At 38.8% G+C, this 16720-nt stretch overlaps 2 protein-coding genes across 4 annotated transcripts in view; one reads left to right on the top strand and one right to left on the bottom strand.

The window, feature by feature from the left end:
- The window catches only part of cenpp (centromere protein P), a 63312-nt gene that overhangs the window by 43428 nt on the left and 3164 nt on the right, over window positions 1–16720 (bottom strand). For all 3 annotated transcript variants that reach the window (XM_028407288.1, XM_028407289.1, XM_028407290.1), the window contains one exon: window positions 11399–11495. In XM_028407288.1, coding sequence (XP_028263089.1) covers window positions 11399–11495 — 97 coding nt within the window. The remainder of the gene's footprint in view (window positions 1–11398; window positions 11496–16720) is intronic.
- Window positions 3991–9749, top strand: ogna (osteoglycin, paralog a). Its single transcript, XM_028407291.1, has 6 exons — window positions 3991–4273; window positions 6301–6364; window positions 7102–7266; window positions 7450–7652; window positions 7845–7937; window positions 8101–9749. Exons 1-6 carry the CDS (start codon window positions 4118–4120, stop codon window positions 8269–8271), a joined length of 852 nt encoding a protein of 283 aa, XP_028263092.1. The 5' UTR covers window positions 3991–4117; the 3' UTR covers window positions 8272–9749.

Here is a 16720-nt window from a genome sequence, read left to right as displayed (position 1 = left end):
GATTCATTTTATTTATTTGGACCTCAGTGGGTGTTAAGTCATGTACAAACTGCCTCAGAAATAAATTGTTATTTTAAGCTGTATTAATAAAATCTACTAAAGGAAAGCAGAACATGTCCAAATAAGACTTTAATATTTTTGCATATAGATACTTTTAAAGTTTATGAAGACTATCTGAAAGAGCAGACAGCAGTAGGATGAAGACTTGCTGGCAAACCGCCTGCACACCTTTAGGTCCTCAGGAAATTTACTGCACACTGTATCTGAATGTCTATTTGCACCATACACAGCTCTTATATAAATGTATCGACATGCATTGATGACCTGCCATTGTAGCTGTTCAAAGTGTTTATTGTAGTGGAACAGACCTTGTCGAAGGTGTCAGTGTGGAAGTGTATCCACAGAAATCTACTGTTTATGTATTAGACTCAAAACACCAGCAAGTCTTCTTAACCGCAATGTCTGTCAAGATGGCTGCTGAGTTGTGAGATTTGCCTAGAAAGGCTTTATTATGGCCATATCTTAAGGCTTGAAAGTCTACCTGCGCTTCTTATACAGAAACATATGAAGACAAAAGCTTTTATAATAAACTCCATTATCTGAATTATTGAGATAACCTGTGTGCTTATGCAGCCTGTAGCCACCAGACTGTACTGTGCTAGAGACAATGCGGAGAAAGATTAAACATACTGTACAGCCCAGAGAACACAGTCCTTACATTAAAACACGGTGGTGGCAGTATAATGGTACAGGGATACTGCAGTGTACCTGGAACTGAGAATCGTGTCATGGTGGAAATAATCATGAAAAAAGAAGCCTATCTGAATACCTTGAAAGAAAACCTAAAGCAGTCAGCTGCAAATGGGTCTCAATGGGTCTCTCAGCATATGTCTCTTCTAGAGTAGAAATACCTCCAGAGTGTACTAAAGACCAGGGTCCATGCCAGGAGAACATCAAATCTAGAGGAGCTTGAGAGATTCACCAAAGAAGAACCGGCTAGGATTCCTTAAAAGATGTGCCTCAAACTTGATGATACTTGAAAAAGATTTTCATGACATTTTTATGAGGGGGGATACAAATGGTATCTCCAAATGTATGTCTTCACTTGTAAGGCTTTGTGTATACTCTCCCAAAATATTATTACACCCTTAGTTCAAAGCTATTAACCAAAGAGACCTGCTCACATACAAACTCTAGTAGTGGTGTGTGTGAGAGAGACAGTTGTTTTGAGTTAAAGTGTTAAAACTACACCTTAAGGTTCTACAGAGTAACACTTAATGTAAACATCTTTTGGTTGTGACGAGGAAACTGTCTACCTCAGCTTGTCATTTGCCATCATTCATCTATCATCCTTATCCAAAAGTAGCATTTTATTTGCCTTGTCTGAGCAAATTACAGCATAAGTGACGAAGGCAACAACTTCCAATTTTCTCTACATGCCCATCTGTGCTTTGGTAAACAGAGGACTTCAAAGTGCCAGGCTTTAAAAAGGTTACCTCAACGACACATTGAGCGTGACAGGAATAGCCCTACATGGCAGGAATGATCTGTGTTGAGTGTGTTGTTGTGGGTGGCTTTCCCCATTGAATCGCTTTATTGTGAAGTGAGATACCAGTGAAACACCCTGGCAGCCCAAACTCTGGTATAGAAAATTAGTGACAGTAAAAACATTCCCCAGTTGCTGGCCCTCTTCCCAGAGTCATAAAAGTTTAAAGGTGTTCATAATTGCTAACACACCTGTAACAGTCCAGGCTCATGTTCCTTGGATGTTTATATCTGGGCCCCCTTCTTTTTCCTCTCCTCTTGAAGGCTGAAATAGTCACATGTTTTCTATTTAACTGTTTTGCTGTTAAACTTTGGTCTTTTTACTCTGCTTGTTTATAGAGAAGTACTGTCTCTTATCATTTTTATTCCTTTCAGTTCACCATGTCTAGGGACAACACAAAAAAAAATGCAAATTCTTAGGAGCGGATCTGGAGAAGCCCAACATCTCTCATTTGACAGCGAAGGTTGAAATCAACCCAGGAACAGCTGGACTTCAGCAGCTGGTGAATAGACTAAGTGAAAGTTTCTTCAGTTTTATTACTGAGAATCTCTTGGCCTTTCTGCTTTGGAAAGTTCTCCCATACTTGCTGTTTTCCAGTAATTCTGTTTTTGATTCATTTCTGGCATTTTTTATGTGTATCATATTAACTAACATTCGGTGATGTGTTTGTGCATATGAAGCTGTTCATTACTCTTTTTACATGAGATGTCTACAACACATGAGTTGCAATAATTAAAGAAATGAACAGCTTAGCAGAATGTTCTCACAGTGTCTTCCAAAAAAGTGATGCTTGTTTTGGTTGGCCTTTACTTAGATCACCCAGAATCTGTTTGCCCCTTTCCATCATCAAACACAGAGAAGCATCATCTGAGGTTTAATTGACTGGGAAACCAGTATTTTAATAGATAGTTAATTTTTGACCTTCACTTAAACTGATCCTCTTGGGGCAGCCAGGTGCCAATTTATTTAACAGCTCATGATGAGCCTCTCTATACATTCTACATACAGTCATAAGCACTGTGCACTGGCCTGTGGGTTAAAGAAGACGAGTTATACAGCTCAGGCAACATTCACGTGCAGTTCAACTCTCTAAGTGATTATCCAGAATGTTTAAGTGAATAACTTTGTGGTATTTCTCTTTTGGGTAATTGAAAATTGCAAGTCAGCACTGTCTGAGATTTAACCACAGTAGCAGTGTGGCGTCCACAAGTCCACAGTGGAGAGTGAAGGGTTGAACTCATCTTACACTCACGCCATTACCTTATCAGGCACCCCCAGACCTCTTCCCCAAGATGAAGTTGAAGCTAGTCGCCATTTTCAATTTAAAAGAAACCACAAACTTATCAATGAAACATTTATACATTAAGCCACAAAAAAATCTTAAATATTCTTAAAATCTTAAAATAAATAAAATATTAAACAAATACATTAACACTACATATACATGCATATCCATTTAGTTTGTTTTGCCTTAAGACGTTGATGGTAATGCGTCTTTCACACATATGCACATCAAACTAAAAACCTGTTGTTAAAAATTGAACACAGATAATATTATATATATGGAACTGTAGATGCACTCCATGGATGAAAGACGAGAAGCATCTGAACAACATTTTTATTCAAGACACCTCAACATCAGGAAGGAAGTAATAGAAAACCAAAAGCTCCTGCTGGAGGGACTGTCCAAGGTCCAGTCTCAGTCACGAGTCCTCAGTTTGTGATATAACACTTTAAATTTTTGTTTGACTTCAGGAATCACACATTTGACTGCACAAACTGTATTATCGTGTCCTGTCATCATATTAGCATAAAACTATAGTATTTTAGTTCCAAACAAGCTTAAATTGTTGCTAACTGGACAGTGATGGAAGACCCAACATCACAACTCTAACCTGAAACGTCCACCACTCACTATTCAGAAAGCAGTACACATCCAACCATTGGTCAATCCCTAATAAGTGTGTAAATTCTAACCTATAATTACAGTTTGTATAATGGCTGCTAAATGAATTGTCTGACCAGCAGCTTAGGGAAAAACAGACCATGAGAAGAAGAAAAACACTGAACCAGCCTAATGAAAGATAGGTTGGTTATTATAAGTCATTACGGAGCGGCCAAGCAGAGACCACAGACATTCCTCCAGACAAAACACACTCACACTTTGGTTGTCAACTTTCAATTTTTTTGCTTTCTCTGCAATTTTTCCAGTGCAAACGTTTTTTTCCGTGTACACATTTAAGGGACATTCAGGAGAAAAATGAACACTTTATTCTCACTTTGACTGTCTTTTTCCATATGTGCCTCTTTCTTGGTGTGTGTGCCTCTGTACATCCTGTCTCTGTCTCTTTCTCACAGCAGATTAGATGATTAGATGAGTGGACAGGAAAGGGTTAAGTGCTGTGCTCTATAAACTCTGCTTTAAGAGTCTGCTGGAAGCTACTGGTTCAGCCTTTAAATACAGTCATTTGACACATCCAACCCGGGGCTTGTAGCAGAGAGCAGCTGCTGACCAAAACTCAGGCTTTTAAGGCAACCTGGTGTGTCGGCATCACACTGCTTTTGGACAGCATGAAGGCTCTCTTATACACCTGTATGCTGGTGCCTTGGCTGGTGGTAGCCTCAGCCAGGAAGTTTGATCAAGACTCACAGCTGATACCAGGACCTCTACCTGGCAGGGAGCTGAATGGATACTTCAGTGATCATTTGAAATCAAGGAGGGCAAGGGTAAGAATTTTATTATTAGCATCATATTTCTCTAAAGAAAAATGCCATTTGATTTGAACTGATTCTGATCTGTTTCTGCCGGTTGTGTAGTCTGGTTTTGTCAGCAATTTGTTTTTGCAGTGTTTATGTAAAACATAAACATAATACAATCTTGAGATATTTTTAACAATTAAAATGGTGATTGACATTGATTGATAAGATATGCAATTCTGTGTATGAAATTAAAATAAAAGCAGTAATTATGGTCGTGCTACAGTTATTATGAGCATAAAGATACACATGCTTTACCCAGACCATATATTATTATGGCAAAAATAGGAAAATATAAGATAAAACAAGAAACAGATAAAGTTCAGGTAATACTTTACTAATGGATAAAATTAGAATTGCTTTTTTATGCCAGAATTCATTTAGTGAATTGATTTAGTGTACACACTGTACACTAAATTAATAATCCACTGCATGGTTATGTCAGTTAATCTGCTTACTCCTACTTTGTACAACAGAATCTGTCAGCACCTTATTTTATTGCTACTCCTCCTCTAACAGATAATAATTCATTCAGCTCACAAGTCAAACACACTCACACACACTTTGCTGTGCTTTTTTACACCAGCCTCCACTCAATTTGACCACACTAACCCTCAACAAACCACACTAACCCCTTCAAGAAATATTTGGATTAACCAAAACCAAACTCTGGTCAGACTTTCCTTTGGGAAAACACTTGCAGGAAAGGAAAAATCCCACAAACAATCCTCAAAGCAAAGAGGGGAAAAGAAGTGTGAGACAATATGGCTATGGAACGTTAACTTCAGTTTTAATGAACTTTATTTGGGACCAGCTGTTTTTCATACAAATTTCCAACTGTGCCAGACCTTTCAGACCCTCTGTTCCTGCTACAATTAACCACTTGGGCTGGATTTATTAGACTGACTTTTTAGTCCACAAAGTGGAAAGTTCTATTTTCTCCCTTTCACTGCATAGAGGGACAGTTGTAGCTAAGAGGAGATGGTGTTTAAAGATAAAGCCATGTCTTGTTGATGAAAAATAAACAGAGCAGTGGTGATGCAGGATTCCACCACTGATAAGTAGTTTGGCTGAATGGTTGCAAACAACCTACAGATAAACCATTAGAATCATGAACTATAGTAGCAGGTGACTGCTAAGTTGTTAGATAACAGTTTAAATAGTTTAATTGTCCTAACACCCAAAAGACTTCAGGTCGTGGGATGGAATGTAACTCAACCTACAAAGGTCAAGAGGTTCCTGAGGCCAGGGGCTGAAGGTCAACATATGGTTCCTGCATCTGCTGGACAACATGAGACAATGCAACATCAGCCACATCTGCAGTATGCAGGCTTTTCAGAAATGCATATCTTTGTGTGAGTGCAGAAACTCTACACTGGCCTAGAATGAACCAACTATCCTGTTGCTCAATTACTTCCATGTGACAATATTAGAATATTACAATTCAAATTACAAACCCTTGTATGTGATCTCTGCAGGGTTTTTTAATCTACATTTCATGCACTCTGCAGCAGTTAAGGCTTAAATTAGGCTGGTATTTGTAAACCTGTCATAGATTGCATGCACTAATTAATTCATGTCACTTTAATGAAAAGTTACAGGGCCAGAGCAACAACACTTAACAGTAGAACTTTACTAACACTTTATAAAAAACCTTCACCTCATTTAGAGATTTAGAGATTCTGGACAACTGTACAATGATTACACCACATATTCAGTTAGCACTCTCAAGATGTATTATTGCTACCAATGACCCACGATATGTCCCACCATATGTAAATTGTATTTTCCAAAGAAAGCTGTTGCATTTTATCAAGTTAAACCATTACGGCAAACCTAAGCAAACAGACTTCAGTATAGTGTATAGTGTAGCAGCTATATTTATTCTATATAAATACATAACTATTTTTCCAAAACTTCTAACCTCAGCAGTGTCGATGTTTTGCTCTAGCCAATGAGCTGCCTGGTATATGAACAGGCCATGTTTTCTCCTGCAGAGGGCCCTGCCTCCTGCTGATGAACCTGATGCCAGCCCAATCGCAGAGGGAGGAGACGCCTCTGGTAAGTTAAAAAATGGATTGACTCATCTGCACCTGGTCACACTTGAGAAGTCAAAACTGCTTTGCTGTTGTCTCTAACTGACAGGATTGTCTAAATCTGCTTATGGTTTGAATGTCTGGGAAAGTGAGCCAAAGACAAAGTCCAGAACAAAATTAGTGAAGGTTTTGTTGGCTTTGAAACTAGCAACACATGTTGTCAACGAGCAATTACAAATGCTTGAGTGGTTACCACTTAAATGTTAAGCCAGAAAATTACAGCTTATCGGGGTTCATGAGCCTAACTATTGCTAAGAAAATGTTTATATTCCTGGTGCCTTGTGTTTATTGTGGTTTGACATTAAGCTGGATCTACATGCCTTTAGACTAGCCCTTAGACTAGGGATAAACAATAAACTACACATACAAACACACACCACACTTCTACTACTGGTAAAAAAAAAAAAAACCTTAAAAATGACAACCGAAACTAGTCACATAAGCAACCAGCAGGTAAAACAAACACTGCTCTTTTCTTATAAACAGTGTTATTAATGAAGTTGTAAAGTGAAGAAAAGCACAAAAAATCCTGTTTGTCAATGGAACAATGGTTTTTTAGTTTAAGTATCTTAAGAAGATCAAATAGATCAAATACGTGTTGTGCAGCAGTCAGAGCAGTCTGCAGCAGTTCTCCATAGACTTAATGTACCACAACAAACCATAGTGGGTTTATTTTGAAGGCATAATTTTTGTGTGTTGCAGACCTTCCCACCTGCTTGCTGTGTGTGTGTCTAACTGGCTCAGTGTACTGTGAGGAGGTCAGTCCCGACATGACCACTGTTCCCACTCTGCCCAAAGAAACCGCATATTTGTATGCCCGCTTCAACAAAATCAAAAAGATCAGCACCAAAGACTTTGCCGACATTGGTAAGTCTGATGTCATTAATCAGAGACAACCGACTTCTCAGGGTCACCATGCCGACGAAGACTGAAACTGACAATCACTCTAATAATCCGTATTTTGGTTATGGACTGTGTCTACTATGCAATTACAAAAGTAGATTACACTTACTGTCTTCAACATTTGTAGCAATCTTTCTTTGCCAACAGTGACTCTTAAGAGGATTGACCTGACGGGGAACCTGATCTCAGAGATCGAAGACGGGGCATTCTCTAAGCTAACCCTGCTGGAGGAATTGTCTCTAGCTGAGAATAACCTGGTCAAGCTTCCAATGCTCCCACCTAAACTCACAATCTTCAATGTCAACAACAACTTTCTCAAAACTAAGGGTGTCAAGGCTAATGCATTCAAGGTATATTATCATCCCCACTTCTTACAACTTTTAAATTACTGTAGCAACATCCCAACCTGACTGACAGGATGTGGACAGAGTGAGTCAAGGCCTTTGTCGCTGTTCTTTTAAGATTCAAAATTATATTGTAAAAACATTATATTGTATTATATTATATTGTATATATTGTAACAACATTGTCTCCTTCAACAGAAACTAACCAATCTGATCAATCTGTACCTGGCCGACAACCAGCTGGAAGCTGTTCCTCAAGTCCCAGAGAGTGTTCGCATCTTACATTTACAGGTTTGTCACTTTTGCTGACACAAAACCTTGATCAGTTTCAACCCTTGAAGGGCTATACAACCATGTTTTAGGTTAAATTTAAATATAGAGACAATATTTATCATTTTCATCAACATGGAGTACCGCAATGTTGATTTCATACCACGCTTTCCATTTCCTCCAGAACAACAACATTACTGAGGTCAACATAGACACCTTCTGCAAGTCCAACGACACCTACTATCTACGGCCAAAGCTCAGTGAGGTCCGTCTGGATGGCAACCCAGTAGTACTGTCAAAATACCCAGACAGCTTCACTTGCATGAAAGTACTGCCTGTCGGAAGATACCGCTGAGGACGCAGGAACTTTACTGTAGCCCCTTCATTGCTGATGGAGCAGTTTTCAGAGTACTGGTGGATACCATGACGTTCTGGACTTTGGGAGCTGGTCCCGTGGCAGAGATAAAGGTGTCAATGTTTTTACTTCAGAAAACTTACAAACAGCTTGTGTCAAAATGAAACCATTCACTGGACTAAAGGTGTAGAATTAAAGATGTAAACTTATCTAAGGGCTTTTTTAGTGAGCTGTGGGGATAAGGGGGCCTTTAACATTCTGCACCCCCTAAGAAGCCATGAGAGGGTCTCAATATGCTTCAAAGTAGTTCTACAAAGTACATCTAAAAATCTGTTTTTCTAGTTGCACATTACTAAAAAATGAAGTGGAAAAAAAATGAAGCTGCAGTGATTTCCCTGGATCTGACTTGGCCTCTTATGATGCCTTTACTAGAACTTTTACACATTCAATTTACATTCTTAGTGTTTCATAGTCTGGTCAAGACAATTTACAAAAACCTTTCAGTATTTACCTCCTGAAAGCTTTTGTTAAAGGCATACTTGATTTTGGGACTGTAAGTGTTAGTTTACAAAATGGTACTATAACTAAGGCACCCCCTCCTGACTGAATGCACCAGTAATAACACTTATACACCTGGCAGTCCAACTTATCGTTTCATTTTGATGTGATACTACCTGGATAAATGAACGAACACAAACTGCTTGTGACAATAAACAAACACATGCCTGCAGTCACAGGCCAGCAGGCCTTCGTATAAACTACCTGTAGCTATTAGTTTAGCCAAATGTTTTCACACTTTTTCTAAAATAGAGGCATCATATTACTGTACTTAATGGTAAATAGTAAAGAAATATTTTGGAATTATTGCAGGATATTATTGCAATTTCCTGTTTTTTGTTTTTTTTTTTGCAGAGCTAAAGAAGTAACTTGTACAATCATAACATCTCTTATTTTAAGATTTGCAGTAATTTTAAACAGGAATACTTGACCAACATCATTGACAAAATGTTTGTCGTCATTTTTTTTTCTTTTATAATTTCACAATTGAATACAAAGGTGGTGTCTTTGGTTTTAGCTAAATCTATAAATGCTTCAATTTAAAGGGACATGGCATGCATGTGTCTTGGTCTTTATTTGTATTCTGGGCACCTACTGGCATATTTTTGCATGATATACAGTTATTTATTGTGTACTGCAGCTCTCAGTTCAGCCTCTGTCTGAGACAGAAGGTTTTACACTCATGTCTCTTTGAGCTGCACCCCCCCCCCTTTCTTGGACTAAATGTCAAAGGCTATTGAGCTGATGGCAAAACATTGCAAATAAGGAATTTGAAGGAGGTTGAATCACACACCCACAGCATGTGAGCATCATTTACAGATTCCACCTGATTCAACCCAAAGTAAATAAACATTAATAAGACATTAGTCTACTTATTTTTATAATTACAAATCATATTTTGTTTTTGTTTTGTTTTTTTTTTAATTTATAGATCCAATCAAAGTGGAAATGGGATCAGTGTATCTATGAACTATAGTAATGTGAAAGTTACTCCTCTCGCTTCTGTTTGCTTTTACAATGTCTTGCTTTTGTCCTTGACTCTTCCCTTTCAGTAATAAAAATCAAGAATATTACTGATGTGAATAAGACAGTTGTGTACAGGAAGATGTGTATGTGACATGGCTATGTTTGAAGATATTTTAATAAAATTTTTTATAATTAAGATGTGTTCAAATGATGATTGTTAGAGGATGGATCCAGGGAGAACACACTGAATAGAGTCTCTACTGATTCAAATTATATTACTATTACCACAGGAACAGCAAGAATAAACAAGTAATATCAATATAAAGCAAGTAAACTAAGGTGGTATGGTGAGGTGCCACCTGAGGGGAAGTACACGATGAGACTCAGAGTATATGAACAACTACTAGCAGTTAAAAAATAACTACAGCTACTGTACTGTATACTGAAATTACTTACAAGCCAAGGTGGGAAGTGATTTTAGAAGTCCCATAGGCAGAAGGCTTTGTTTTATAGAGTAACTTTAGATTTTACTGTTTTTCACAGCAGTTGAAAGACAATTAGTATATTAAAAAGTAACAGGTGACTTGTTATGCAGTCTGGTGTATATGTAATATTGGCATTTCAGGCAACAAGCAGCTCTTTGAACAATTTCTGGCAGCATGAGAAACATGACAAACAGACCACAAGCATTCTATGTTGTAACCCTGTCCCCTAAATATCGACAATCAAATAGACAAAACGTCCTGGCTGGCTAGTGACTGGCTGGTTAAAGCTGTGGTCTACCAACAAGATTCATGGACGGTGGAGGAGTCCTTTAGTTTTTATGTTTATTCCTCTAAGTGCATGTTATGTCTGTGTGTCATTAAGGTGTGGAATACATTACAGCAGAGTAGTTGCAATGGGAATTAAATTGTTCCATACTAACATTGAAGAAAATGCAAGTAAAGCAAAATAAGAGTTTAGGGCACACAGGCCGGTATGGAAAATGTGGGTTAATCATCATTCAGCACAGCCAAGTTGGCAGAACTTTACATTCTCCAAATAAACAAGAGAAAAGGTTCCATATTGCATCTGCTACTATGATGTGCTGTAATACTTAGCATACCGATGCTAATTTTGCACTTACTGCATTAACCTTACCAATAATAGCCTTCGTATCGAGAAGCACTTCTTTGGAGGTGTCTTCATGATTGATAAGACCTCACCCAAGTTTAGATCTAAGTTTCGCATCTCTTTCTCTCTTTCATCCCTAAAGCCACGAAGAGAATCCCAGACCTTTTGACCATTTGACCTCTAGTTTCAGAAGACAACAAGACTCCTCCACTGATGGATGAGGGTGGAACCCATCAGAGGTTAAAAGATTACATCACCTACACAACCTGAAGCTGCCGTTAAAGGTCTCTTTGCCCTCATACTGAACACTTATGGAATTTAGGGAGACTAGAGCTTACCATCACCCCAACAAAGTTTCACGCAAATTATTGTTGCAATCAATACAAAGAATCACCTGGCCAAATTCAGAGTCAGAGACCTATTTTTATCTTAAATAACTAGTTCATTTAACACTTTTACTCACTTTTGTTGCAAATGTATCTTCACTTACTTGGAAGTGTTGGAAGGTTCTGCAGCGGTTATCACATCTCTCTGAGAAACCCCTTAAAGTCCTGAAGAATAGCAGAAGATCCCGGGTATCCTCCACTCTGAAACACATTGCACACAAGATTAAAACAGATCACACAACTAATATTTCACGGCCTGGTTCTACAGTATGTCAAGACACCAATGCTATATTGCATTATGACACTGCATTATGGGAAATACAATTAACACAAGCAGCCAGTCTTCACTGTCAAAATGTTGATTTTAATGTGATTTATAATTTAGTCCGTGGCCTAAATTAGAAGAAGAGAAGTTATACAGCTTCCTGAGCATGCAGTTAAAATGATTATGATGACAGATGCCAATGTCAACATTGTTTGGGGTATTTTGGTTTTGGGTAATAATTGGGTAAGAATTATTGTGTAGTCATCCCCTACCTAACTCTAAAGGCTTGTAGAGGCCATAGTGTCAGTACCAGCAGTACTGAGTGCTCCTTCTCACAGTATGGCAGAGAGTGGGCAGCTAATTATCCTCAATGTTCTTACAATGTTCTTACAATTCTTACAAAAACAAACTTTTCAACTACCAATCTAACAATTGTAGTAGGAAGGTTAGAAAAGCTTGTGTCTTTACATAAAGTTGTATATCACAGTGACAACAGAAAAAGACAATCTCTGTTTTGGTCTGGTCTGACCGAGCCTGGGACAATCTGTAAAAGGATTTCCAGAGTTTTCCATGGGGGCCCGGGGCTAGACGGCAGCCGGGTTTAGTTTCCAGATGACTGTAATTCCACACAGAGCTGATGGAAAAATGGCAGCACCCTGCCATATAATAGAGCTCAACCAAAACAAACAGAGAGAAAGAGAGGGAAAGACTGATGGATAGTTTGATTGGATATTGAACTGATCTGGTGTACTGGTTCAGCATGACATAAACGTTTCAATGTACAATATTCTAAATGTAAAGGCAACAACCCTATCATCTGACAACTCTAATGAGATGTGTAGATTTGGAAAGTTCTACTGCAGGTTTTCAGTTTATCATCCCAAGGAAGCAATAAAACTTGTTTTTACCAAAAAGTGGAAAAAAAAAACGATCAAACTATACAAACAACACTTTGACTGTAATATTTCACTGGCTAGAAACACTGTTGAAGTTTGCTTTGTGCTACAGCTTTAAAGTTAACCTACAGTGTGCATTGATTAAAAAAAACTAACAAACCAATATGCAATATGGTTAAGTACATTCAATTATATATATACGTAAAGAAATTTTGCCACATTGATGCATCTTTGAGAAACCGCCTCCTAACAAGAACAACTGTTATATTTGCTTTAGGTGTTAGTGGATCTCCAGAAGATTTTTTTTGCTTCACTATTCCCATAGTTCTTAAGAAGAGCAGTAAATCAAATGTCTGTCATATCTACCAAATAAGTTTATTTAGGGTAATTAGGTTTATTGGTCCACTGATAACAGTACAGCTGAACTTAAACTCATCCACACTTGTCACCATTTTTGTGCCAATAAGGCAGAAAGGTCACCATAACAATTCCTGAATGCAGTCATCAATCGTCCACTTCAAAATAACTGGCCATTGCAGAACTTCCCACAAAGAACCTTTTTCTAATCCCAATCTAATATACAATTTTGTGTGATCACACAGCAAACGTAGATTAGCTATACTGTCCATAATGCATGTACACACTCACTGCCATAGAGCTGCCATTAAAACAACAGCTGTATTGTAACCAACGCTCCATTTCAGCCTCAGTGCTGATGGATATCTGCTGCTGTTCTAACCCCATCACAGTTTGGCTAAAAACTATCACCCTGGCTTGGACCATGAAACAACCCAGCAGCCTGGATCAGTTATTCTTAAACTGATGGCTGGGAGTCAAAACAGCTCATAGATGATCTGGTTTGGATCCCCACATGACAAGTGCAGATCTGTGTTTTAATGGCAGAGATTCATAAAAGGAGTTTGTTTGACATATAAAGGTTGGCAGCGAGTACTTCCCACAATGCACTGCATTTAGCAGAGGCTCCACATCACTTGCTGGCTGCAAGAGCTTTCAGCTGTTTTACTAATGAACAGCTGGTTGATAGTGAAACCACTGTTACAGTGTCTATAGGTACAAAGGGCAATTGTTATATAACTCAGTCATTTTGATTATATGTAGACTTACATTTTTACATTAAGTGCATTTCTGCTTTGACTGACAAGCCCCTATGGCTACCCTCTAACCCCAGCTCCACCTCTTCACCTGTATTTGCAATAATTACCTACTGCTACCAAGATGGTGAGAATTGGAACTGACTGGTTGATAGACTAATGAGTTTTCTAATAACCTGAAAAGCATGTGGAGCATGCCTGTTCCTTTCAGCAGTTTTTAAGACGCCCCCTCAGACGGTTCTGTGTAACAGGTTTTACATGATATTTAAAATGTATTTATAAAAACGGAATTAGAACCTGTTAGAGAAAGAACCCTGTGAAGGTTTACTGTAATATGTTAGGATCTTAATCTACTTAAATGTCTTTAAAAGCCAATAAGTCAATAAAATTAGTCTATAAAGATCCAATGTCAAACCATGCACCTGAAACTACAGCTGCTGGCTATGCAGGTCATACAGAGACTCATTTATTAACCAAATAATTCGAACCTGAATCACCTTTTTGTTCATCATGCCTCATTAATCAGCCTTACATCTGTAAGTGCAATGATTCTGTACTGAGCTGTGAGCACTGCCAAACCTTGGGTGGCCAGAGAGCAGAGCTTCAATACTTCTAGTACACAGTTCAGAGAGCACTTTGGGGAGACGGGAGGACAGATGTGAAAACGACATATGTCTGCTGGATAAAAACAACAAACAATACTCCTAGTGTCAGTTTTATCTGTTAACAGTTCAGACCATATTGGTTTAGCAAAGACTAATTTGGACTGTAAAACTGACTCTTTAAACCTCCATATCTCTGTCTCTCTCACACTCATACCCTCACATAAACACACACAGACTCTGAGAAAGCAGCAGTGTGTTGAATCATTATCTTCAGTATTTTTCCATCTGCCGTTTGCCAGAGTCTGCAGACTGGACCATACAATCCAGATGTGGTTTGGCCTCAAATATAGAGCAAATCAGACTCCTGCTCAGTGTTACTGATCCACTGACAGAGCAGACGCTTTCTGGCAGATTGTGGGTATGAAGACAGAAATTACACCTGAGCACATATACACAGCACGATTTGCCTATATTCCACAACTACGTGCTTCACTTAGATCTTACAGAAAAATAGTCTACCTTGTGACAGCACCAGTTTTAATACTCAAAATTACTGATGACAACTGTAGGAAACATCATAGTGGAACTATTTATAGCACTATAATTTTAACAGTGCAAAAGAGCACTGGCAAAAACAAATGGAAAGGGGCAATACAAGGTTTTAGACTAGACAATTTAATGTTAAATGCATATCTGGGTCACTGTTCTGGAACTGTAGATTCAAACTAGCAGCCTGATAGTGAATATTAGCTTCAAGGTTCGACTGTTCAATGCTGTTCTGTTTCTTTGCAGACTTGTTGTTCAATTGAAAATCATGAAACACAATTATCACTCATATGAGTGATAATGTGATAATTGTTTTTACAAGTGACTAAATCAGTATACTGTACTGACACACACACACACATATATATATATATATATATATATATATATATATATATATATATATATATATATACACTCAACAAAAATATAAACGCAACACTTTTGTTTTTGCTCCCATGTTTCATGAGATGGACTTGAAGATCTAAACTTCATTCCAGATACACAATATTACCATTCCTCTCAAACATTGTTCACAAATCTGTCTAAATGTGTGATAGTGAGCACTTCTGCTTTGCTGAGATAATCCATCCCACCTCACAGGTGTGCCACATCAAGATGCTGATCTGACATCATGATTAGTGCACAGGTGTACCTCAAACTGCCCACAATAAAAGGCCACCCTGAAATGTGCATTTTGTTTCTGCTTTATTGGCGGTCTGGGGACTCAGAACCAGTCAGTATCTGGTGTGACCACCATTTGCCTCATGCAGTGCAACACATCTTCTTCGCATAGAGTTTATCAGATTGTCTATTGTGGCCTGTGGAATGTTGGTCCACTCCTCTTCAATGGCTGTGCGAAGTTGCTGGATATTAGTGGGAACTGGTGCACGCTGTCGTATACGCCGGTCAAGCACATCCCAAACATGTTCAATGGGTGACATGTCCGGTGAGTAAGCTGGCCATGCAAGAACTGGGACATTTTCAGCTTCCAAGAATTGTGTACAGATCCTTGCAACATGGGGCCGTGCATTATCTTGCTGAAACATGAGGTGATGTTCATGGATGTATGGCACAACAATGGGCCTCAGGATCTCATCACGGTATCTCTGTGCATTCAAAATGCCATCAATAAAATGCACCTGTGTTCTTCGTCCATAACAGATGCCTGCCCATACCATGACCCCACCACCACCATGGGCCACTCGATCCACAACATTGACATCAGCAAAGCGCTCACCCACACGACGCCACACACGCTGTCTGCCATCTGCCCTGAACAATGTAAACCGAGATTCATCCGTGAAGAGAACACCTCTCCAACGTGCTAGACGCCATCGAATGTGGTTTCTGACAGTTTGTGCAGAAATTGTTTGGTTATGCAAACCAATTGTTTCAGCAGCTGTCTGAGTGGCTGGTCTCAGACGATCTCGGAGGTGAACCTGCTGGATGTGGGGGTCCTGGGCTGGTGTGGTTACTCGTGGTCTGCGGTTGTGAGGCCGGTTGGATGTACTGCCATATTCTCTGAAACGCCTTTGGAGACGGCTTATGGTGGAGAAATGAACATTCAATGCACGAGCAACAGATCTGGTTGACATTCCTGCTGTCAGCATGCCAATTGCACGCTCCCTCAATGCTTGTGGCATCTGTGGCATTTTGCTGTGAGACAAAACTGCACATTTCAGGGTGGCCTTTTATTGTGGGCAGTTTGAGGTACACCTGTGCACTAATCATGATGTCAGATCAGCATCTTGATGTGGCACACCTGTGAGGTGGGATGGATTATCTCAGCAAAGCAGAAGTGCTCACTATCACACATTTAGACAGATTTGTGAACAATGTTTGAGAGGAATGGTAATATTGTGTATCTGGAATGAAGTTTAGATCTTCAAGTCCATCTCATGAAACATGGGAGCAAAAACAAAAGTGTTGCGTTTATATTTTTGTTGAGTGTATATATATATATATATATATATATATATATATATATATATATATATAT

The sequence above is a fragment of the Parambassis ranga genome, chromosome 5 (assembly GCF_900634625.1).
Source record: "Parambassis ranga chromosome 5, fParRan2.1, whole genome shotgun sequence".
Taxonomy (NCBI): domain Eukaryota; kingdom Metazoa; phylum Chordata; class Actinopteri; family Ambassidae; genus Parambassis; species Parambassis ranga.
Note: the sequence above shows the minus strand (reverse complement) of the source record. Positions and strands in the feature narration are given on the sequence as shown.

Bases quoted from the DNA above. Each gene is read 5' to 3' on its own strand.
- ogna (XM_028407291.1), top strand. From the start codon at position 4,118: ATGAAGGCTCTCTTATACACCTGTATGCTGGTGCCTTGGCTGGTGGTA. The intron at 4,274-6,300 runs GTAAGAATTTTA...TTTCTCCTGCAG, and splicing joins TGAAATCAAGGAGGGCAAGG to AGGGCCCTGCCTCCTGCTGA. The intron at 7,938-8,100 runs GTTTGTCACTTT...CATTTCCTCCAG, and splicing joins TTCGCATCTTACATTTACAG to AACAACAACATTACTGAGGT.